At 45.7% G+C, this 23,412-nt stretch overlaps 1 protein-coding gene across 2 annotated transcripts; it reads left to right on the forward strand.

Annotated features, from left to right (window-relative positions):
- Positions 1–3,348: 3,348 nt before the first annotated feature.
- On the forward strand, positions 3,349–23,405 carry LOC119194849 (beta/gamma crystallin domain-containing protein 1-like). 2 transcript variants are annotated; one of them, XM_037449287.2, is made up of 23 exons: positions 4,917–5,279; positions 5,439–5,509; positions 5,756–7,161; positions 7,867–11,071; positions 11,326–11,499; positions 12,555–12,593; positions 12,981–13,099; positions 14,022–14,178; positions 14,356–14,495; positions 15,480–15,606; positions 15,896–15,931; positions 16,792–16,943; positions 17,043–17,166; positions 17,603–17,748; positions 18,455–18,581; positions 19,223–19,252; positions 19,363–19,475; positions 19,949–20,081; positions 20,369–20,508; positions 21,463–21,586; positions 21,828–21,986; positions 22,206–22,368; positions 22,890–23,405. In XM_037449287.2, the coding sequence occupies exons 2-23, from the start codon at positions 5,462–5,464 to the stop codon at positions 22,976–22,978; spliced, it is 6,951 nt and encodes a 2,316-aa protein (XP_037305184.2). In that variant the 5' UTR covers positions 4,917–5,279; positions 5,439–5,461; the 3' UTR covers positions 22,979–23,405. The 2 variants fall into 2 exon arrangements, with proteins under 2 accessions (XP_037305186.2, XP_037305184.2); XM_037449289.2 differs by lacking the exons at positions 4,917–5,279; positions 5,439–5,509 and adding an exon at positions 3,349–3,566.
- Positions 23,406–23,412: the final 7 nt, after the last annotated feature.

The following is a 23,412-nucleotide window of genomic DNA, read 5'->3' on the forward strand; positions in this document are numbered from 1 at the left end:
AGAGCAGTAAAGTAATAAAGAGACATTTTTTTACCACTGGTGGTTATGCTAGGGAGTCACTGTCCTGGTTGAGGGGTGCAAGGTCAGAGGGAAAAGCAGAAAGCACCAAGCAGGCAGACACAGATCTGATAAGGATGAGATTTAGAGACACACGGAGCAGCACACAACAATCACGCTTTGTTTAATGTCAGGAGACCACACGTTGTGTGTGATTGGTGTTGCGGCGGGAGGACCTGCTCCTCCTCGACGCCAGTTTAGGGCCAAAAGAAATCTTTTCTTGTATATCCAACAAAACGAGTACAGAACGTAATGTTCTTCCTGGTGTCAGTCAGTTGTGCTCCTGCCTTTGCAAACGCAGCGCTGATAGTTGACAAATAAATCTACCAGAACGAGAGAAGTCGTTCGGCTAAATTCTCCCAGATCTCCCCAACCGGGTTCCCTATTTTGATCACGTTTCGCTCTTTCAGGAGTTTGAGGAGCTGACAGGAAAATTATTATTTTGGGGGAATGTGGAAAGTCACACAACTCCAAATCAATGCTAATGTTGCTCTGTGTTAGCTGGATGGGAAAATAAGCTGCTTGCTAATACGTTCGCTGAACCAACTTTGGGGTGATACAAATAAGCTAGTAGGGTGACATTATAATATGTAGCAGAATATCCTTTTTGAAAGTAACACTAAAGTGAAGTCTCCTATATTCCGGGGGTTCAGAGCCAGTCTGTTGCCTCCAAGCGTCTTTCAACATGGCGACGGCTGATCCAGCAGCTAACGTTGCTAACGGGGTGACCCGGTGGGGATGAGGGGGCTTTGGGTCAGGACATTCATTACCAGCAATAACCATATGAGTGCTGTGCAGCACCTTTGAAATACGGTGGTAATGATAATAGAAATAAGACCCTAGCCATAAGACATGAAAACACTTAAGATGAGCAGTGCTGCGGGGTCGTAATTCATGTAAAATTGTTCTTTGCAGTCAAAACAAATCAAATCACTTTGAGCCAGGTCTGTTGGGGATTATGCAAAGGAACATTGCGAGCCTTTATTGTCACTCTTTGGTAAATCTCCGAGACTATGTAAGTAGCTGATGGAGAGATGTGCTGGGAATGGCTGAGAGTCCATCAACGTCAACGCGACACTGACACCAAATCAGTCATTTGACAAACACGGCATCAATCATGTTCAGGACATGCCGGGGAATATAAACGTTCAGAAATGTAGTTTTTTATCCTCTCTGACACATGTTTTAGATTATTATTTATTTGAAAGGTAACACGTTACTCTCTAATCTTCAGTCAAAGTTCCCATTTTTACAAATGCAGCAAATTGCATAGAAGCTGCGGAGGGGACGGAGATGAGATGCAGAACAAACTGCCCTATTTAAAGAGCTTCAAATTTGTAGTGACGATCAACGACCAACGGAGGGGGGCGATGGAGTTTCATGCAACAAGTCGGCCATTTGCTCTTCCTCCTCACGCCCCAACGTGGGAACCGGTTGGCATTTTGTTGACAGAAGAGTTTTCTGTGGGATCCAATGGGGAAACGAAACAAAACAAAATCACAGTTTAACGGTCAATACATACAAGAAAACAAGAAACAACATTCGTCATTCACACCGTCATGGGCAATGCTGTGAAAAAAGATGTACAAGATCCACGTGAACCCATGTAAGATAAGCACTGAGGAATAAATGAGCTGAAAAGGCTTCTCAAAAGCCTCTGTGGTGTAAAAGCTGATCACTAAACCTTGATTACCTCCACTCAGATGTTGCATAATTCAAGCAAATTTTAATTCAACAAAGTCAAGAACTTGCTTCTTTAGGCTAACCCATTTAAGAGAGGTACCAAAACAACTAATGTTCTTTGTTAGATGAGAATTAGAGCATTCTTCCCATTAGTGGATGAAAGTTTAAATACACCATCATTATTATTGCTGATGACTCACTGCACCAACTCCTAGTTAAAAGGCTCAAAGTGTCTATCTATTGCTCTTTCTTCAGAGTGAGAGTAGGGAGGGATTTGGGCTAATGTGTTACAGAGAAACAAACTCATTAGACCTGCTGCGATGGTCTCCTGAGAAAATGTGATAGATGTGATGTGATGTGATAGATGTGATAGATTTTGAACACCAAACGAACACGGTTATAGTCCTCTTCCACGTCATCAATGGGATTTGCATTTGAGATTTTCTTAATTTCTTTTGACCTGGTGTGTGGATCACAGATCACATGAATTAAAAAGTTATAAGAAAAATAGGCAAATGGTTTACATGGAGCTAATCTTGAAGAGCGTCCTTGCAGCACAACACAACGTATTCTAACCGGAAACTATTGACTCTGGCTCCAGAAGTCTGAACAGGTCTTGGGTGGATACAGAGAATGAGTCGTTTTTTTTCTCCAACAACAAGAAAGCAGCTGTTTACACACAGTGGAGCTGCTGAATGTAACACGAGGAGACCACTTGAGCAGCTGCCCGGTGAGCATGCCTGCAGCATGTGAGCCAGCGGCACGCCGCAAACGTTTCATCTCACACCAGTAGTAAAATGTGTGACATTTGCATGCTCCGTGTTCCAGGGTTTGTTCAAGTCAGCACTGGGGATGAGACAATGAATGGTGCATTTCGCCCCAGGGTTATTTCACATGTCTTTTTTTGTCAACTGCTTATTTTATTGTCTCTGAACTAGAACCACAGCTGTCTGAGTGATAATGATGTGCGCTGCAAACACGTGTTGTAGATGAATTGCATTCAATTAAATAGATGAATTAACTTTCTCCGGATTAAAAAAAGGATCTTTCCTGAACGGATGTTCAACACCCCCCCCCCCTCCGCACCCCCCATCCCGATGTGGCTTGCAATGAGAAAAAGGACAAGGCGATGTGTAAATGTTTCATGTGGCGTATAGTGAGTCAGGTTTCAGCTTCTGTGGCACATTAATAATTCATGAAAATGATACAGAAGGGAAAACACAGCGTGCATTGTGCGTGTGTGTGTGTGTGTGTGTGTGTGTGTGTGTGTGTGTGTGTGTGTGTGAGAATAAAATGTTTCGAGGTGTAGGGATATGCATTGTATTAAAAAGTTGGATCCAAATGAAGACTTGATTCTGAGAGGCCTATATAACAAGGTAATAACATGGTACATGTGAGAGAGAATGAATGTATTTACAGCTTAATTAGCTACCAAACACTTTAACTTCAATTATACAGTAAAAGGGAACACCACCGGTGGAACACAGTCCAAGTTATGTATGTGTTTGCAGAAAAGTTGCACAACAAACCGCCGCTCGTGTCACTGCGTCTGCAGCCACAAGGTGTGTTACCTTGCTCGGGCAGATTCCAGCCGAGCCTCAGCCCTTCGTGACCGTGGCGTAAAGACAAACTCAAATAACACCTCCAGAGCCGCGTTCACAACACACAGTACACACAGGGCGAGAGTGAGACTTCATGCCTCCTCATGTTGATCAATATTAATCAGTAAAAGCCACCGAAAGGCTTCTTTCTGTCGGAGGGCTTTTCTCTCCGGGCTGCATTTCACCGGTTCATTCCCGAGGCAACCGAGAGAAGCGCTAACGATGGTAAGGGCTCCCTCTTTGTCTCTGCACATGTTTGCTGGTGAACTAAAGGGCTCGAGTGGGCTTTCGGGTTGATGAAACTATTTCAGGTCTGCTGTTTGCTTTGGCGTTTTGGGGCGCTTGAAACCTGTTTGACCTCCAACAGGCTCAACGTCACGCGGGGTGAAACCTTTCAAATGAGATGAATGAGCAATTTATTTATCAGGCGGAGCGTGTGACACTGTAAACGCCACAGAACATTTCTTTTAACATTAACGACCTGTGACCACGGAACCATTCGATTTCTAAAATGATTACCTTGTTTTTTTTAATGCAATAATTGCCCGAGCCACTCCCACTCCTAAAGGCAGTGATGTGTCACATGAGGGAGAGGAAAAGTTTAGGGCTTAGTTCAAACCTGTCTTGTGTGTGTGGAGAGCTTTATTCGATGAGAAATAAATAAGTCGAGATAATAATAATCCTGCAGAAAAAGTAGCTAAACGGTTAAATTCCTAGACCAAGCAGCATGGAAAACACTGGGTTGAGCTGCCCGCCAAATAAAGAGGGCGCACACGGGTCTGCAGAGCAAACAACCAAAAACCACACAGTCAGTGCGTCATTTCCCCTGGAAAAGATTATTCAAACACTGCCTCTCGCCGCTTTCAAATACTACCACACCATGTAGGAATTTTGAGCTCAAAGCCCAACATTGCCCTGGACTGCTTCAGCATAGTGTCGTCAATGTGACTTTATTTCACCGAAATGTAATGTTCATGTAATGCATGTTCATGTATATTTGTTGGATTAGATACCATCGGCCTCTTTTGGACCACTTGTAAATTCGCTTTTTTTTAACTAAAGCTCAACTTCAACATGTTTGAACTGTATTTGCCAGGAAGGTGAGCTGGGTCAAGCAAGTGTCTCACATTTCTAACAGCAAAGTGTGACTTTGATACTTTAGGTGGCAAACTGCAATGCATCAACATGTGTTTTTTTTTCTCCACTGATCCGTTTTTAACATTTTGTCTATTATGTTAAACCATTTGAGTTCCTCTTCTTATCTATAAAACAATACACATACTTTTCAGAAATGTGGAGGTGTTTTTTTTTTAATGTGCGTCAATTCTAAATACCTCCATTGCAGTACGCCATACTGAAAAACCTTTGATAATACGCTACTCATCCACCCAGTTTCCATACACATGTACTCTATATAAAGCTGTACTGTAAAAGTGCCGTATTTGCGTCAGAGATGTAGGCTTGGCTCCACATATTACATTAAGCTGCATGAATGGAAATACTCAAGTAGCTTGAAGAACAATCGCTCTGCATTCGCTGTTGACTACGTGTTGAGGAACTGTACATTCCATGCTCGACAAAGGTATGGCAGTGATTTTAATGGGACTTGCTGGGAGTTGTTCGGACACGAAAGCAGCCGGTCATACAACTAAACCAGCTGAGCCAGACTAAACGCAAGCACGGTTCAGGTTCGGAGGTGCACTGGCGTCGGAGGTCTACGAGGAGCACTTGAAGGCAACGCAGAGCCGCGTGTGCGTCGCTGTCGGAGCAAAACTTCCAGCCCGATGTGACTGTCTTCCCACTTGTGGATGCAAGGAGGACTAAACCCAACACGTGCATTAGTGAGACAAGCATGTAGAGCGGATCGATCTAGAACAGACTGAAAAACGGGTTCATTTTTAACACGGCCGGGAAATATTCTTCTGTGTCTAATTAAGGGTGAGTTGAACTTGAAGCTACTGCCAAAAAGGACTTAATTAAGGATGGATAACTTTGCTGAGGGAAAAAATTTATATAGTTTTGCGATGGTTCCCTGCTTTACACACTGCTACTGTTTATCCTGAGGGAATGATTTTGTTTTTGTTTTATGCTCTTTAGGAGTTTTTGTTCTTACCAAAATCATGTTCACAACCTACGTAAAGAATCTGAATGATATGGTATTTTCCACGGTAAGCTTACAGGTTATAAGAACTCTTGCATGTACTTGCTATGCTTAACTATGCATGCAAAATGAACAAACCTCAATCATTCAAGCCTGCACTCTATTTGCTTTGTTCATGGCAAGTATATTTGTTTTAACACGTGTAACTGCTCTCAGCTCAACGTTTGCGTGCATACATTGGAAAATTCGCATGCTTATCAACCGCCACTGCACATTGAGTCATTAACTGAAGTTATTCTCTGTTTTGCTCTAGTCGGAGAGCCCTGAGGAGCAGCAGAGCACTGGAGTCTTGGGGCGCATCGGGAGCTGGCTCTCTCCATGGAGGGGAAAAGTTCCAACTAGTCCCAGTGAAAATGCCCCTGCGATTAGCGGTCAGGCTCTCAAGTCAGAGGAAGAAAAGGAGAGCGAGGAATCTGTGAGACTCAGGACAGGGACACGAGAGTCGGAGCAGCAGGAGGCGAAGGGCCGACCCTCCAATCGCAATCCACTCCGTCTCTCTGGAGACGTTTTCCCTTGTGAAGCGTTGGACGCCACTCAGTCTGCCCACAGAGGCGGCTCTGTTGTGAGCAGCGCTGAAAAAGCAGGAGGAGATCCAAAGAAGGAGGAGCTTGTGGAGTGCAGGGAGGAGAGAGTCGTGCAAGGCAAGCAGAGGGAGGAGAGCGGCAGCGGGAATCCGGAGACAAACGCCCGCCAGGTGACACATCTGTCCTCCTCCGCAGAGCAGGGCGCGGTCAGGGAGTCTGACCTTGCCCCCGGCCCGCCTCAAGCGGAGAGACAGGCCCAGGCAGGCCGGAGGCTCCACGTGTACCTGGAGGAGACCAGCGTCACTCACTGCGAGCAGAACCCCTGCGCTGGACAGGACATCGTCCGAGTCACGAAAAGGGACCTAAACGTCCTCGCCAAAGCAAATTCATCGCCGAGTCTCGGTTTGAGCGCGAGTTCAACAAGAGCAGAGAACAAAAAGACAAATGTGAGGCCCGTGGTCGGGGGACAGAGTTATTACAGCGCCCTAGTGGGGGTTTCGCTGAAATCACACAAAGAGTCGCAGTCAGAGCCTGAACCTGAAGGACCACCGGAGGCTGACAGCATGGGGCGTAAAAACGCAACCAAAAGGAAAGTCCGAAAGAACTCTCAGGTAGAAGAAGGCCACAGCTCCCAGGAAAAAATGCCCCCCAGCGTCCAACCTGTCCCGGAGGGAATCCCAACAACAGACAACCCAGTGACCAGCCCTAAGGCAAAAAGTCCAAAGTCTGACATGGGAGAGTCCTCTGTAAACTCCTCCTCCTCCAAGCCCCACGCCTCCTCTCAGGCTTCACCTGAAGGAGCAGAGAATAAGTCTTCCTGCCCTGATAAAGCCGAGCCGTCGGACAACAAGCAGGACTCAAACTCGGTCGTCGCGGCCGCCCCGGCACGTGCGGCTCACGCGGGCGCAGACATGGAGGTCGACAGCACCGTTTACAGAGTAGAGCGAAAGACGGAGACGCCCGAGTCCAAACGCCTGAGTATGAAGGTTTCTCGAAGTGAGGTGAAGCTTTTTACAAAAAATGTGCCTTTGAATCCAAAGAAAGATCCAGACGCAGGCACCCAGGAAACTGAAGCAGCCTTGAAGAATCAAAAGGATGAAGCAAAGGATTACCTGAAAACAGAGAGTGATGCCGGGTAAGTCTTCTCCTTAAGGTGACTGATCCAATATAGATAAAAGCAGTTTGTGACTTGTCAACTAATGAAAAGATGAATCATCAAATTTCGTGGAGCTGTGAGTTATATCAAAAAGCTTTCATATAACCCTCACTGGAAATGGCCCACTTGTTAGGAGTAAATGTTACGAGGAGTGCACCTCTAACATGGTAATATACCTGTAGATACCTGTAATATAACGGTGCTGTGAAAAGGAATGTGTTGAGTGGAACAATAGTTTGAGTCATAACACAAAGTACAACCCCGAGGTTAGAATATAAGAATAAGACTTGAATGAATACCTCACAACAATTAGTCGCACATTTCTGAGTGTTAAATGCACAGTACGTAGAGTTAAACACCAGGAAGTGTGAAACTGTACATTTACATTTCAGACCTATCAAAGAGCCAATTTAACTCTACCAAGTGTCGTAAATAAATCTGATTGTGACACTGGATAGTGACTCAGGCTCTTTCGTAACAGTTGAATAAACTTTTTGCAGTGGGATTTCAACTCTGCACTTCAACACTTTTGCCCAACGTTGGAAAATAAACTTCATCATCAATCAAGCATTTTGCTGTGTGCGAGTTTGACCGATTAGTTAAAATCAACCTAAAATGTGTATGATTTTGCCAAAAAAAAAAACAACCTGTGTTGCTGAATCCTTCTCCTCTTATCCTACACAGACTGCACAAGCTACACCAGAAAACCGACGAGGGGCCCAAGCCATCCGTTGGCCGCATTTCGGATAAAATCAGCCTCTTTGAGGGCCCGGCAGCGGGAGTTAACAAGCGGACGGTACAAAGTCAGAGGAGCGTCGACAGCTCTCCAGGCAGGAAGGCCCCGGAGAGGCTGAAGGCCGACCTATTGCGGTCAGAAAACAGGTCGAGATCAGCTGATCGTTCCAGCCCAGCCAGGTCCGGCTCGCCGTCACCCGCTGCGGACAAACCGATGGCGACCGAGGAGCGACCGAGGAACTTTGTGTCGGCAACCGAAACCAAGACCAAGCCGGTGCCGCCTCGAAAGCCAGACGCTGCAGGAATGTCTCAACAGGCTACCTCGTCTGTTGTAGAGGCCGTCTCAAAGTCATCAAAGGTGGACAATCAGGGTCAACTGGATACTGAAAAGCAAATACAGCAAGCAAAGCCTGAGATAGCATTAAAACCGGATGGACAACATATCGCCGCTGTAGGGCTAGAGATTTGCATTCCAAAAGAACAATCAACAGACTCCAATTCAAACAGAAAAGTGGCCTCGAGAACATCATATCGGGGCACAAAATCTAACAGTCTTGAAATAAATGTTCCGGCTAAAGGGCCCGGCGATGAACTGACTGATGGCATCAGCCCACAGTCCAAAGGCCCGAGCAGAAAAGCCTCCCGCTCCAAAAGGAGAAAAAGTCTGGAACCCACCAGTCCCATTAGTCCAACTAGTGAAAAGAAACCGGATCGCTCCGAAAAACCAGAGCTCACTGCTAATGAACAGGCACAGGTGGATGAGGCTGCTTCGGCCTCCAAACCACTCACGGAGAAAGCCTCATTACTGTCTACCGATACCGAGCAGAAGGCATCGCAGAAAGAGCCAGAGGTGTTATTAAGTCAAAAGAAGAAGTTGGATTCTTCATTTAAAAAGAAGAGTATTGATAAACTAGTGACCAGACAGGAGGGAATACCCGAGCCATCAATCAAAAAGGATGAACCTGATAAGGCTGCTAGCAGCAGTGGAACCAAGGCGCTTACCGTCAAGGATCCTGTTATTTCACCTCAAAAGGAGAAAGAGGCAGGAGAACACAGCCACTTATTCCCACAGAGGAGAGAAAAGGCCTCCAAGGAAAGCACAGAGACTTCCGCCTCCTCCCCCTCAGCGGTGGAACAAGACATTAACAAGACGGGTTTGAATGAGCAGGAGCCACGTGTCGAACGGCCGAAAAAAGAATTGTCAGTGCGGGAAAAATCTACCGAGCCGGATAAAAAAGACACGGCGCAAACACAGAAGGACATCGACTTCATAGATCCGGCTATGAGAAAAGATGCTGGCAAATTGGAACAGGCTGAGAGCGAAAAAACCAATCAGCCCGAGAAGCATAACAAAGACAAAGCACAGCAGCTCCCAGCCGCGGCTTGTGAGAGCGGACCGGGTTTCTCAGAGACAGAGGCGTGTGCTGCGGGGAAAGATGAAATAACGAGTTCCGAAGGAAAAGATGAGACTCAGCGAGCTAAAGTCACCACAAAGCCAGAATCAAATCGCCCAGAGACAGACTCTCCGTCCTCAGAACCGGACAGTGCGTCGGCCCAGAAACAAGGCGCCAGGCAAACGAAGGCCGCCAATCAAAAAGCCGCGGTTTGTGCCGTGCCCCAAACGAACGAGGCGGCGAGTGCGACCGAGGCAGCCGCGGCGCCGGCGCCTCTGAGAGCGGAGGCGGCGCCTGGGCCTCGACGGTCGGCGACGAGACCCGCGGAAGGCCCCGCAGCGGCGAGGGAGCCCGTGGTGGTCGCCGCGGCGCCGGAGAAAACACAGAACTCCCCAGACGACCCGGGGGCTCGGCTCCCGAGCCCGAAGCCAATTGCCACGGCGACGACGGCCGCCGAGAAAGCGCCAGCGCTGACCACGGCACATGCCGCTGGCGCGTCACCCAAGGAGTCGTCGGGTGGGACGTTTTCGCCTCCTTCAGTCTCCAAATGGCTGAGCGGCGATGCAGCGAGGCGGGATGCTGGGGGGAAAAGTTCAACTGTCAAACCAGTGCCCTTAAGAGACTCGGGAGACGTAACGAAACCAGCTCCAAGACCTCAGAAGTGTGAAAGATCTCCAGATATGGAGAGTACAAGTGCTGCTTCCAAGCCCGCGGGCGATGTGGTAGAGAAGACAGTAGAGAAAACGCACCATTCACTAGTGAATGAACCTCCACCCGTTGCTAATTGGGAAATCTCCCCACGTTCACAGCTGGAAAAGGAACAGGTCAGGAACAAGCCAGGAAAATCTCCGCCAGCTAATGAGGCGACGCCAGGCACGAGCCAGCATGCGACCGTGAAGAAGCTCCAAAGCAGAGACGATTCTGCATTGCGGCGAGACGCTCCTTCGAGCTGGCTGGATGTGGATTTTCCCAAACGGACGCTCAAAGTCTCGCCGGCCAAACTGACCTCTTCTGGGAGCGAGAACAATCTTCTGGACACTCCCGGTGACCGAGATGATAACGACTTCATTGAGAAAATCCAAAAGCTCTGTGCACCCTTCTCCCTCCCGCCGCGCAAACACAACCCGCTGCGGACGCCCCAGCCGCCGTTCGCCATGCCCGCCATCAAAGAGGCCCGCTGCGAGAAGACGTTTGACCCAGAGGAGTTCAAGTTTGGCTTGAGCAAGAAGAGTCAGTTCTGTGAGGACACGGCCCCGAGCCTCCTAGCCTCCAAGTACCAGGACAAGGAGACAAAGGCCATCCTTAAGCCTGCCAGGGCAAGCTTCGCCGACAGGAGCATGCTGCTCGGTATTCTGGACCCTCACTCTCGCCTCAGGGACAACACCCCCGTCAAAGAGGAGAACGATGTCAAGGAAGAGCGAGAGGACCCGATCAAGGTGAAGTCTCGCTTGGAGGGCAGCTGCGTCCTCAACAGCCTCACCTCCTCCGGCCTCAGAGGGAGGAGGAACGGAGCCGCGTCGCCCGGCGAAGGCCCGCAGCTGAGCCCCACGGGCGAATACCAGCCGCCCCCGCCGAGCCCGACCGGCAGAGCTCCGCTCAGAGAGGGAGCCCGCACGGCCGACTCTGTGCTCGGTGACTCAGGCCTTCCACTTCCTGCTTTTAATGACATCAAGCTGCCGGACTATTTGGAGAAGTACCTCCCACAAGAACCAGCGAAACCAGAGCACAGCATAAAAGGAGAAGAGCGAGTCGCGCCCGAGGTCAGTTTTTTGGATTCTTTCACGTTTTAAAATGTCCATTTCACAAAGGTCCCAGCAAACAAATGAGTTGGAGTAAGAAAAAGTAATGATGGCATACTCTTAGAGCCAAGTGAGACTTGGAGGTTTTAGCCTTTTTAAACCACAAAAAAACGTATTTTGAGCCGGGTTTTTTGTACTGTGTTTTTTACTAAGTGGAGCAGAACAAGACCTTCACACCTTCACGCATACCTGATGGGTTTGTTTTTGTGTGTCAGGTTATTGGAAAAATGACATCTGCAGCATCTGGAGGCGAGGCAGACCTCGCTGTGAAACTAGGTCGACTGCTTCCTGCGCCTCCACGTCTTCCTGAGATTCCTCCAAGCACACATCCAACACTGTTTGAGCTTAAGAAGCCCCCGGCTTTGCCACAGGCAGTACTGAGTCATAATGTAAGTGTGCAGCTCGAATACTATTAAGAGCGCACTAATAGCTAAGTTAAAAAATGAAAGCTGCATATCTTAGGCCTGCCGCACTGGGGGGCGAGTTAGGGCTTAACAACTTAAATTTCCCTTGGAGCTGCACTGCCGTTTGTAAAAGAAAATTCAACGTTCTTTTGCTTTAGAGGTCTATATGTATTTTTGTATTATCATAAGTACAGAAGCTTTTGTCTTTCTCCTTGCTAAACATTACATAATTTACAAATGACTTAACAAATATTGGTTGTGAAAAAAAGGACAGCTGCAATTAAACTCTATTTTTGATAATACGCAGTATTAGTTCAATTAACTGAAGTATACCAATTGAAGTTGTGTCAACTTCCAAATTCTAAATTTCAACTAGCAAAGCTCTCTCCAGAAAAGCCCTGAAATGATCATCAATAAAGCATGACTCTTAATTTTGTTAAATTATTCTGCCAATTATTTCAATACCAGTTTGGTCAGTAAGAGATTCTCAGCAGGATTTTCCATTTTCCGAGTTGACAGATGAAAAATATACTTTCCAATCTGCACTCGACATGCAAGTTAGATTATTTTGGTCCCAGCATGGAGTAAAAAGACGTCTGGACCTTTGACCTTTGGGCTGGTATGCACATAAAACAATTTAACCATTTATTGAGGGTCTGGGATGGATGGTATTTGCTGTTCTTAAATCCACATATTTCCATGCATACTAAGATTCAATTTGAAAAGGAAAGCATTGGAAAAAAATTGTAAAACAAGTTCAACCAAATATGAAATCACTTCTTCTAAATGTAAACAGTTTGGCTTATTTACTGGTTTTGATACAGCCAATATTACACAGCTTCTAAACAACATCTGTTAAGAAGTCAAATGCGCACATTTAATTAGGACGTTTAGTAGTACAGACATATCTCAAAAGACAAAAACAATTAGTCATCTAAAACAAATTGGCAGAATACAACCTGACAAGCTTTCTACGTACTGCTGTTTTTTTCAGTCTGTGGTTTTTGTCACGATGAAAATGATGTTTTTTTGCATTCCAGGAAAGAACTGAAAAGGGATTTCACAAGCGCCCTGGAAAGGTACAGTAGTCACGGCTCTGCCCATATTCAACAGAAAAAAGCCAGGTTGGGGGGGAGGGATCTGAACAGACTACTCTCTTTCCTATGGAAACATCTGCTTTTAATATGGCGTTCGTGGGGGTAAACAATGTATTACAAAGTCATCTGGATGTGATTACGGCATGGTGCCAATGCCGTGCAAACATGGTAGAGCTAGATCTCAGATTTTGGAGTACATTTGAACCTCATTCCTGCAAAGAAGCTGACCTGTTTGAACTAAAATATGACTTTTAAATAAAAAAAAAGGGAAGTGCCTTGCTATGTGAATCCCGCTTTTTAGTGATGGAGCAAGCATGCAATGCCGTATTTATTTTATTTTTTAGAACACTACCCTTCATGTCTCCACAGATGGAGTTGTTTGAAAAACCTCAGTTCAGCGGCCAGGTGCATGAGATCTACCGGGATACGGCAGATGCTACTTCTCTGCAGCTCTCGCCTGTGATATCTGTGAAGGTTGTCAGAGGATGGTGAGTAGCGACGTTTAAACCAGAACATTTAGATGAGGAAAAGAAAATGGGCATTGAAATGGATGATTCACAAATAGTGAGGTGCTGTTGCCTGTTAAGACCTCATACACTTTACCTGAAGATTACTAGTAAAAAAAGTTTCATTTTAATTTCGGTGTTTCTCGCAAAAATAATTGTGCATTACCTCTAGCAGTGCGGAATGCATTTTCTTCCTTATGAACATTTATAAGGTTTTTCATTTTGAAATGTGCAGTGTTCTTATCCGCTGTCTTTGCTGGACAACGGCTGTTTCTAGACCTGCTTCCCCCACCTTCACCTGAGTGGGAGAAGTCTGCAACCAATGGCAGGAATTTGGATTGAATGCTCTTGTCCATGCATGTTGGGTTCTTGCACTTTAGCAAACTAAACTGACACATCAGCGTTGCTCCATAACAGGAGTAAAAAGATAGATCAAATCTACATATCTATGTTGCTCTTCCATAAAATAGCAAAAGGTTTAGTTACACAATTTCCTGCGTATGTATATATTTGAATAATGTGCCGATAAGAATCGCACCATGCCCTTATAATTATGGAGCAATTAGATCATGACTGAGTGGAAACGCTTGCCTGGCTTTGTCAAAAGGTAATATATATTATACTACATACTGCGGTTTCCAGGCAACCAGCAGATGCCTCAGGAGACACTGCTCCCGGCCAACAATGCACCTTTTTACACCTCAATCTGTGATTGCATCACACAAACAGGATATGGCATGGTTCAGGGGGACTTTTTGTTATCAGCTCTTTTTTTTAACCTTTAAACTGAGCAACACTCTCGTTTGTGTTCCTAAGCACTTTCTATTTTTACCACATACATTAGTCACTCCTCTCCTCTCTTCTTCCAACGTATATCATTATCAGATTTTCATTTTCCCTGCAGTTGGGTGATCTATGAGAAGCCTGACTTCCAGGGACGCTGCATCGCCTTGGAGGAGGGAGGCACGGAATTGACAAATATTTGGGCGGAGGCCGGTCCGGAGACAGAACCACAGAACAACCCGCCAATGCTAATTGGCTCGATTCGACTGGCTGTCTCGGTGAGTGCAGCCGGATATGTACTTCGGCCCCAGTGTCAGCCCACATGGCTCTGTGGACCTCGGCCAATATATCATATTGCTTTGACATGCAGTCCAGACCCCTCGGGTGCCTTTGCAGAGGAATGATTTTAAGGGCCGCTGCTGCTGATCACTGTGTTGGTCTACCCCTCTGTGTAGGATTACAGCCTCCCTCACATTGACCTGTTTACGGAGCCGGGGGGCCTGGGCAGAGTGACACCTTATCACGATGACACCGTGGAGACGGGCTCGTTTGGCGTCCCGCTGAGCACCGCTTCCATCCGAGTGCACTCCGGCGTGTAAGTGTGCCTCTCAAAGCACAACAATCAGACCTTTGCAGTTGTCCTCCGGTAAAGTGTGCCGCACAGTAACAGGCGGACGTAATCGCGAGACCCTTCTATTCATTCGGATTGATCAAATTGGGAAGATAGGCAGATATCCGGGGATTCGATTTTGTCTGGAATGCAATATATTTAAGCACTTAAAGAGCAAAGAACGGGTTTGACTGTTATGTAAGAGTGAAAGCAAGAGCAAATGAGAAAACCTGTGCAATGTGACAAACAACTGGCAGTCCAAATGTAAAGCTGTCTTTTTGTAATGTAACCACAGTCTTTGGCTCTGAAAACCCCCACAGAGATAATTCCCTCACTACGTTCCTCTGGGTTTGTCTTTTTCTTTGGTTTTGACCGCTTCAGGAATGTTCTTCCTGCCGTTGCATGTTATGAAACAGAAGGCACTTCTAAAGTGAAGAGGTGGAGACTATTTGGAGGGAAACAGACAAAGGTGTGGAGAGAATTTGGTTAAGGGGAGAATGCATGAAAGGTGTTGGCATCAAGGACATTATGTACCTTGCTCACGAGGAAGTTGATTTAATGTTATTGTGCATTGGTAGAAACCAGACATTTTGGAGATTGTTTTAACATTACAGCATTACATTTTGCTACATTTTGGTTAAAAGGGGCATTTGCCTTCAAAGGCTGCCCATAAAGAAAAGAGAATTATAAAAGAAAATGCTATTCATGTCACTCTTACAAAGTTTTATTCTGAAAGAATTAGCTTTTTTTCTGTTATAGTTGGATGACTCATTTCTGACACAGATATATAAAATACCTAATGAAAACCCCGCCTGACCTCATAATACTTTATGTACTAAGTGCTCATCATACCTGTAAAGAAAGTGAGTGTGTTCTCTTTGTGACAATTGTGCTCTTGATAAAAGCAAAAAGCCACGCAGGTTCATCACTACGCACTCATTAAACATGCACCGTCCCTCTTTACCTCAGGTGGCTGGTGTTCAGTGACCCCGGCTTCCAAGGCATGATAACGGTCCTGGAGACGGGAGAGTACCCTCACCCCGACTCCTGGGGCTTCACGTCACCCTTTGTTGGATCTCTCAGACCACTTAAAATGGTTTGTTTCTTTTTTGTGTAACATCTGATGTATGTGTTTCCCCGTAGTTTCACCAGCGGGACAAATGATTTCTTTTCTTTTCTTTATTTCCCAGTTTAATCGGGAGAGAATTTAGTGCTGAAATGTTTGATGTTCGGAGTATAAATCTTTTAAGTCCTTAGAGTCATAGAGCTGCTACTTCTGACTGTAGGATCTCAGTCTCTGTTCAAGTCAACAAAGACACAATGCAATGAATTTACAGTGTACATTTAATTGCCAAAGGTTGTTGATGATGATATTTCTGTTTTAGGGTGGTTTCAAAGTGGAGAATCCCAATGACGTCAAGGTAGGACTACAATACTTTTATGAAATTCACTTCACTTGCATTTTGCCTAATCGTCACAATGGTAGGCAGCAAATCCAAATCCAAAGAAGACCCAGATGCGCTAAAACGTTGGGAAAATAACTTTACTAGAAAATAACTATACAAAGGTCCCACATGCAGAGATTAGAAATTGAGAGTGAAACTGAGGGAGCCAACAGACTATATGCACCTAAAGTTAATAACTAATGACCAAAGCATCATAATGCTAAATAATCTTCCTAAGACGGTATCTCGATAAAAGGCAGAATGTTTTTTTCAGATTTGCAAATTGTGAAAATAGATTGTTTTATTGCATTAATAGAAAATATTTTTAATTTAAAAAAAGGCCTTGCATTTTTAAATTTTTCCTTGAGTATTTTTGTCATCTGAATTTGATACAAAAAACAGTGCAACCAAAGTATATTTTCAAATCTCAAAATTAAAGAATAATAGCCTTTTTTAGGTTTAATTCTAAGTATCATAACCCAACTCTTCAACTGAAGTCCAACCATTCCCAATAATGTTCTCACAAATGTTCAGCAGAACCGAAGGAAGTGTTTTTCACTTCATTTGTGGTCACTATTAACCACAGCAAGATATTTAGCATTGCTTAAACTTATTTGGCTAATTGATCAGAAAAGTTCTTGTGTTCTTGTGTATTATTCAAACAGCTATCCAGCATCACGCGTCATACTGTGAATACTTTAACTCAATGAAGTGCATTTGAACCAGAGAAGTGCAGATAATACACGTGAGGGAATAGCGAGATCAGGGCTTATTTTAGTAGCACTTTATCTATTAGCTGATCAGAGATCAATGTTCTGGCTCTTTCTCCACTTCAGGCTGTGTTGTACGGGGAGCCCGGCCTCGAGGGCGCCTCTGTGGAAATCGACAGTGACGTATTCAGTTTTTGTGAAAGTCAAGGAGACGTCGCTACGGACGGAGACTCCAGCAAACCGCTTTCTGTGGCGTCTTTAAAGATCGTGGGAGGACTGTGAGTCCAACGCGCACCGTCAATCATCTCCGCTCACACAGGAGCATGGAGCACAGATACGGCTCTAACCAGCAGCGTTGGTCCTTTTCCTCCTTCCAGCTGGGTGGGCTACAGCGAGCCAGGGTTCGAGGGCCAGCAGTACGTCCTGGAGGAGGGAGAGTACCTGCACTGCGGCGACTGGGGCGGCTGTGACCAGCTGGGCTCACTGCGACCCATCTCGGCTGTGAGTCCCCTCCCGGGGTTCCATTCAAATAATGGTTCGACCCCGCAAGGGTTTGGGAGCGGTTTAGAATGAGTTGAAACGGTTTTGTTTTCCCTCCAAAAGGTTTATTCTCAGGATTGCTTTGATTAGTTTTTATTTTTCAGACTGCAAAAACGTGTGTAAAATGAGGAGATTGTGATTATTATTAGTAATATCAAAGAAATGTCAAATCAGTCAGTCAAATCTAAAAGCACATTTATCAATTCTTTCATTCGCAAAAGGAAACATGCCATTGATGCTCTTCATATCAGTATTTTGAATCTTTACCTTGACGGATTTTGTTACAGATTTCTTCTAAAAGGTTAAATGTCAACACCACACGGTATATTGACTTTGGATGACATTTAGGATGCGTATTCTCGGGCGTGACGCTCACCAGATGCTTTTCATTCTACAGGATTTCATGTCTCCGCACCTGAAAATGTTTAGCGACAAAGACTTCGGCGAGCTCGGAGTCAACATCGACCTCACGGTGCCCGTTATTGACATGGAGGGCACAGGCTACGGCGTGAGGACACAGTCGATCGACGTCATCGCCGGCGTGTGAGTGTCGAGCGTTGTCCCTGAAACCCTCGGGTCGGAGGGCTTCTTGTCAGTCGTTTATTCTGTTCGTACTCTTGTCTTTACATTGCAAGCGTTACGGTGTGTTGTCTACAAGTGACTGATCTTGACAGCGCAGTTCAAAAGGTACCGAGCACTTTGAGGCTACGGTCCCGTCATGTAATCGCGGCGTCTTTTTGGCGTTCTTCGGAGGGCCGCCGCGCCCAGGTTGACAGGTCGAGACAGATTGCCGTGTTCACTAATGTTTAGTCTGCCACGCCTTACTTTCTGTCAATGCCAATCCGCCTGTGAGCAGGCTGCTTCACACACCTTTTTTCAGTAGGAATATTTAGACGGGAGGGTCTTGTCTCCTTGTTTTATTATTGTACATTCCTTTAAAAAAAAGAGAAAAATACAATTGTTGTTCCCTAGTTTTCAGGTGGAAAAAAAGTAAAAAGTTAGAAAGTCCGAATGAGTCATCAGAGTAATGAAATGCAGAACACGTGGATCGTTTCTAGCCAAGGGAGAGGCGGATCAAATGGGGAACAACGTGGAATGTAACAACGTTTCAACAACATGAGAGTACATTCGGTACAGAGCTGAGAACAAAAGGGGCTTGAATGCTTGTGGTTGTCGTTGTTGGCGCGTCTGTGTTTCTCCAAAAGGCTAATCGTAATCCCCCCCCCCCGTCCTTCTTGTCGTCCGTCAGCTGGGTTGTGTTCGAGGAGGCGGGCTTCTGTGGCGAGTGCTACCTCCTGGAGAAAGGCCTGTATGGAAGCCCTGAGGACTGGGGGGCGCTGCAGCCCAGAGTGGCCTCAGCCATGCCCGTTGTGTTGGTAAGAGCATTGACTCACAGCAATGAAATGCTAATGTTTTCCTCCAGTTACTAGACAGGTCGTCCTGGAGTTGTAACGTTACTGTACATATTCTGTAGCAGCAGCTGGTGTCACTTAAGCGCAATGAGCTTTAGATAACCACAGTTGATGCATTTTAGCGTTCCGTGAGTGACACGGTTCATAAATATGGAAGTGCTTGTTGCTAAGGGCCATCGTTGCATGTGACCAGTCACAAAACTCGTGCTCGTGACCAAATCTAAAGAGTGGAGTCGGAGAGACAACCCTTTATGAACTGTGCTGTGGGGAAAATACAAGTCATGAGACTCAGAAGGGAAACATCTTAAATAAAACTGGTCATACGGGCACTGAGTCATCGTGAAGCCACTACATGAAAATATAAACCAGATGATGACAAACAGACAAAGGTTTCATGCGAAAGTTTATCGTGTTCCAACTATAATTTTATTAAGTGACCAAATGCAGTAAAAAGGAAATCCTTCTGAAAAGACCAATAGACAGTGTTTCATTTAGCTCAGAATTAATGACATTTTTGTTTGTTATTGTGTGTCCCGCCTAGCCACTTGTGTGTGTTATTCAATACATGTAAATGAACTTCATGAAACTATTTTTCTTCATTTCAGGATGATTTTGAGAATGCAGATAAGTTTAAGGTAAGCGATGGGAAAGGATGAAATAACTCTGATCCCGCTGGTATGCGTGAGAGGCTCGAGTTGATGACTCAGATTCATTGTCTCGCTGTGTGTGTGTGTGTCGCCTCCAGCTGCAGATTTTCTCCGAGCCGGGTTTTCAGGGCTCCGTTGTCCCCCTGGAGGACAGCGTGGCCTCGCTGCAGGACGGCGTTTCTGTGGCCTCATGCAAGGTCCTGGCTGGAAGGTCAGTAATACTGAACTCTATAAGCACAAACTATCCCTCTGCTATTATTTAGAGTAATGATGAAAGTTGAATAGCACGTAGATTAAAGTATTTGCAGCATCCTGTGAAAGCAGGAGGCCGTTTTTTGAATTTCCCAAGGGTGATCTGATCCAAGTGTAGCTGCATATTTTTTATTTCACTTAAGTACTCAATTGTGTTGCTCATATTCCCAAAATATCTCTGAGATCTGCTGGAGGCTGTCAATGCTCCACTTACTTAAAGTCCCACATTGCAGCTCGTGATCTTCTGTGCATCTTTGATATTTGATTATTCATTTCATGGTTGCGGTTATGTGTAGCTGTGTCATACTGTGAGGGATGAATAACCACATTGTTCATGTTCATATTCACTTAAATATGGATTGTTTTTCTTCATGGGCGTGTTTTAACGCGTTTGTATGTCTCTGCGTGTGTGAATGTGCAATTCGCTTTCAGCTGGCTGGCGTTTGAGGGTCGGGACTTCACAGGCAGAATGTACTTGTTAGAACTGGGGAGCTACCCTGACCCGAGGGCAATGGGCTGCGCCAATGCCAAATGCTCCATCCTGTCGCTACAGACCGTTGGCTTTGTAAGTTTATCCCAAGTTTTTCTGTACTTTCTGCTTCGTGAATAGTATAGTATACACTATCTTTTGGGAAGTGATGAACACATCAATACATATGTCACATGTTCACAGTAATAAAACAACCCACAAATTGACTGGCCGGGTAGCCGTCCTATTTTGATGACGCTAAATGGGTCACTGCTGCTGAACTAGAGGACAACACAAAGCATCTGTTGCAGTTAACAGAGAGCACAAGTGCCTGGGAGCAGAACAGCGTTCCTTAATGTACTTCCCCCCCCCCCCCCCGGCAGGAGTTTTCGCTGCCATCCATCACTCTGTTTGAGCGCTGTGGCCTGTGGGGTAAGAGGGTGGTGCTGACGGAGGGGTCGGTGAACCTGCAGCTAGTGGGAGGCTGCAGCAGAGTCCAGTCTGTGCTGGTGGAAGGAGGCATGTGAGTACATTTCAACTGCTGGGCGGTATGAATGTCCAGCAGCTACTGAGGCGTCACCAGGTTCTCCTCTTGGTGTGAGTTTGACTACGTAATGCATGACAGTCTGTGTGTATATGTGTGTGTGATTGTCTAATTCTAGTGAAGAATGACCTACACCCCCCTCCATTGATTCTCCAAGTCCCCCGTTCCTGTTGTTTTTTAGTCTATTTTCACTTTCTAATTTTAAAAGATAATAAAATAAGCACCGTTGAAGCTTTTCTGTGGAATTAGCGGCTGGGTGGTGTTTTGAATTTGGAAGTGAAGATGGGCTCCTGGAGTTCTAGGTAGCGTTTCTGGCCTGTGTGGTTACACATGATGTTTCATAGAGTGCAGCATCAGCACCTCTTATGTGGGGCGGCAGTGACGGATGGAGTGATGATGGGAATCTGCTCCTGATGTGTGAGATTCACATTCTAGGTGTGAACCAATGCTGAGGAAATGAGCCGCGTCTGTAGGGCCACATTCCCACTGCAGAGAGACACGGGGGGGGGGGGGGGGGGGGGTCAGCCAAACAACAGGACCGTTGAGACCCAGTCGAAAGCAGCATTTAGTGTCACAGTCAAAGTGGACGGCCGTGAAGCTCGGCTCATTTTAAAGGGAGAACAGAAGAAATACAGCTCAAAGTTTAAGAGGACTTATTTCTATCACCAGTGACAAACACAAGGTTTTAGACATCAGAACAGTGTAATGACAGAAAGATGCATTATTATTCTTGTCCATGCACTGTTATTTGTGCAATTAGGCAACAATGCATGATTAAAAACTGCTCCTATACACATTAGTAATTAGTAGCTAAATTTGGAGTGGATTGCAAAATAATGAGCGGTTGGCGGTGGTTTCAAAGGAGCTGTTGAACACGTATATAAATATATGTATATATAACTTTGCCGTGTTTTTGTCTTCCTTCCTCACCAGGTGGGTTTTATACGAGGGAATCAACTATCGGGGGCCTCAGATCTTGCTGAAACCTGGCGAGGTGCCTGACTGGCGCAAAATCAGCGGCTGGCAGAAAATCGGATCGCTTCGCCCTCTCATGCAGGTACAGCCTCCCTCTCCCGGGTAGGCCCGGGGCTCTCGGGTCCTTCACGCCGGTAAATCCGCACACCACCGAGAAAAAGACCGATGCCGTTAGTTATAGCTGCAAGCCTCAATGGCCGCAGCCTGCGGCTTTGAGGCACAGTTCATTTTGTTGGTAGAGGACATGATCGCTTTCTTTCACATGTTTTGTAGGCCAATTTAAGGAAGTCTACATGTTCGGTCTCGTGTGTTTTTCTGAGTAGAAGCGAGTGCACTTCCGTCTAAGGAACAGACAGACGGGGCTCATGATGTCCGTGACCGGAGATTTGGGTGATGTCAAACTGATGCGGGTCCAGGAAACAGAGGAGACCGATGGATTCGAACAGATCTGGCACTACCAAAACGGACACCTCCACTGCAAGGTACTGGTACCGTGTGGCCTGTGAGCAGCGCCGCGAGCGGGCTTTGTGTTACGCAGACGTGATCAACGGGTAAAAAGCAAGTGCTGCATTTTTGTATCATGTCAAAATAAATCCTTAATCCCAAAAAAACGCTGGATCTATTGTACCGGTGAAAGGTCTGTGTCTACGAGAGGTGTTTGCGATTAGAGAATAAATAAAGTCCCGGCTCTGCGCCTCCAGCTGCTGGAGGAGTGCTGCCTGAGTCCCAGCGGCAGCGTGACGATGGCGGGGAGCCGCGTGGGTCTCTCCCCAGAGCCAGACAACCAGGACAACCTCTGGAGCATCACGCCTCAGGGCTTCATCCGCTACAGCCCCACGCCCGATCTGGTCCTGGAGGTCAAAGGTGAGCCACCCGTCAGGGGCATCACACGTGCCGTTAAAGAGCACAAGTGAGAGTGAAGTATTTCCAGGTTCACACAACAAACTTGCATGCACTTTATGTTCAGATGGAAGCGGTCCGGACATTATTAAATACGCATTCCTCATTCCTCGCTACTGTTACTTAAGACGCAACCTTTTGTACAGTAGTTTATGACTCTATGCCTGATTAACAGCAGCAATGTAACAATAGAGCCCTCATGGTCAAGTTCTGTTTATTGGACTTTCACTTGGATTGAAAACTAAGTGTTTAGGTCGAATGGCTTTGTTTTCGTCGCTGTCAGTTACTGACACCTTGTGGCCTAAATCACGTCAGTGTACAAACCAAGACGCAGTGTGTACTAGTGATCATTTACATGAACTAAATGCTGTTAACATAATAATATGGAACTTGAACTCATCCCTGCTTGAGTTCAAATTAAAATTGTTTACATTACAAGTGATGAGGTATTTTGAGATTTAAACCAATAACAATGTCTGTTTCAGGGGGCAAGCACTACGACAAAAACCAAGTGATTCTAAACAAACTTAATCCGGCTAAACTGGATCAACAGTGGGATGTGGAGATCATATGAAAACGTGACTGGACTGGATCCTTAATAATAGCAGAGGAACACCTCCACCAGAGGCTCCGTCATGCACCTGCAAGACGACTGCTCACAAACGAGGTACAAAGTTGGAAATGCTGGACCTGCTGCCGGAAGACTTCAAAACGTCAGGCCAGAGGAACAAGACGGAAAGCTGTGGATGAATCTTGTGTGAACGCATGAATACCCAGAGCAGAGTCTGAACTCCATATTCTACACTTGACCAGTACTATATCCTCAAGCTGCTTATTATTTTTATCTACCTGATAAAACAGTGTTAAAACATTTCCATACCTTTACCAAACTTTATATTGTTGATGTAAAGTTGTTTGTTTGTGTAGATATATACATCCTTAATTCTAAGCTGCATCCAAATTGAGGGAACAAAATACAACTTCTTGTGATTCTTTTCCTTTGTTTAA

The sequence above is a fragment of the Pungitius pungitius genome, chromosome 20 (assembly GCF_949316345.1).
Source record: "Pungitius pungitius chromosome 20, fPunPun2.1, whole genome shotgun sequence".
Lineage (NCBI taxonomy): Eukaryota > Metazoa > Chordata > Actinopteri > Perciformes > Gasterosteidae > Pungitius > Pungitius pungitius.

Coding starts and splice junctions, on each gene's coding strand:
- LOC119194849 (XM_037449287.2), top strand. CDS start 5,462: ATGTTCACAACCTACGTAAAGAATCTGAATGATATGGTATTTTCCACG. Junction 14,179..14,355: donor CGATTCGACTGGCTGTCTCG/GTGAGTGCAGCC, acceptor CCCTCTGTGTAG/GATTACAGCCTCCCTCACAT. Junction 15,932..16,791: donor AGAATCCCAATGACGTCAAG/GTAGGACTACAA, acceptor TCTCCACTTCAG/GCTGTGTTGTACGGGGAGCC.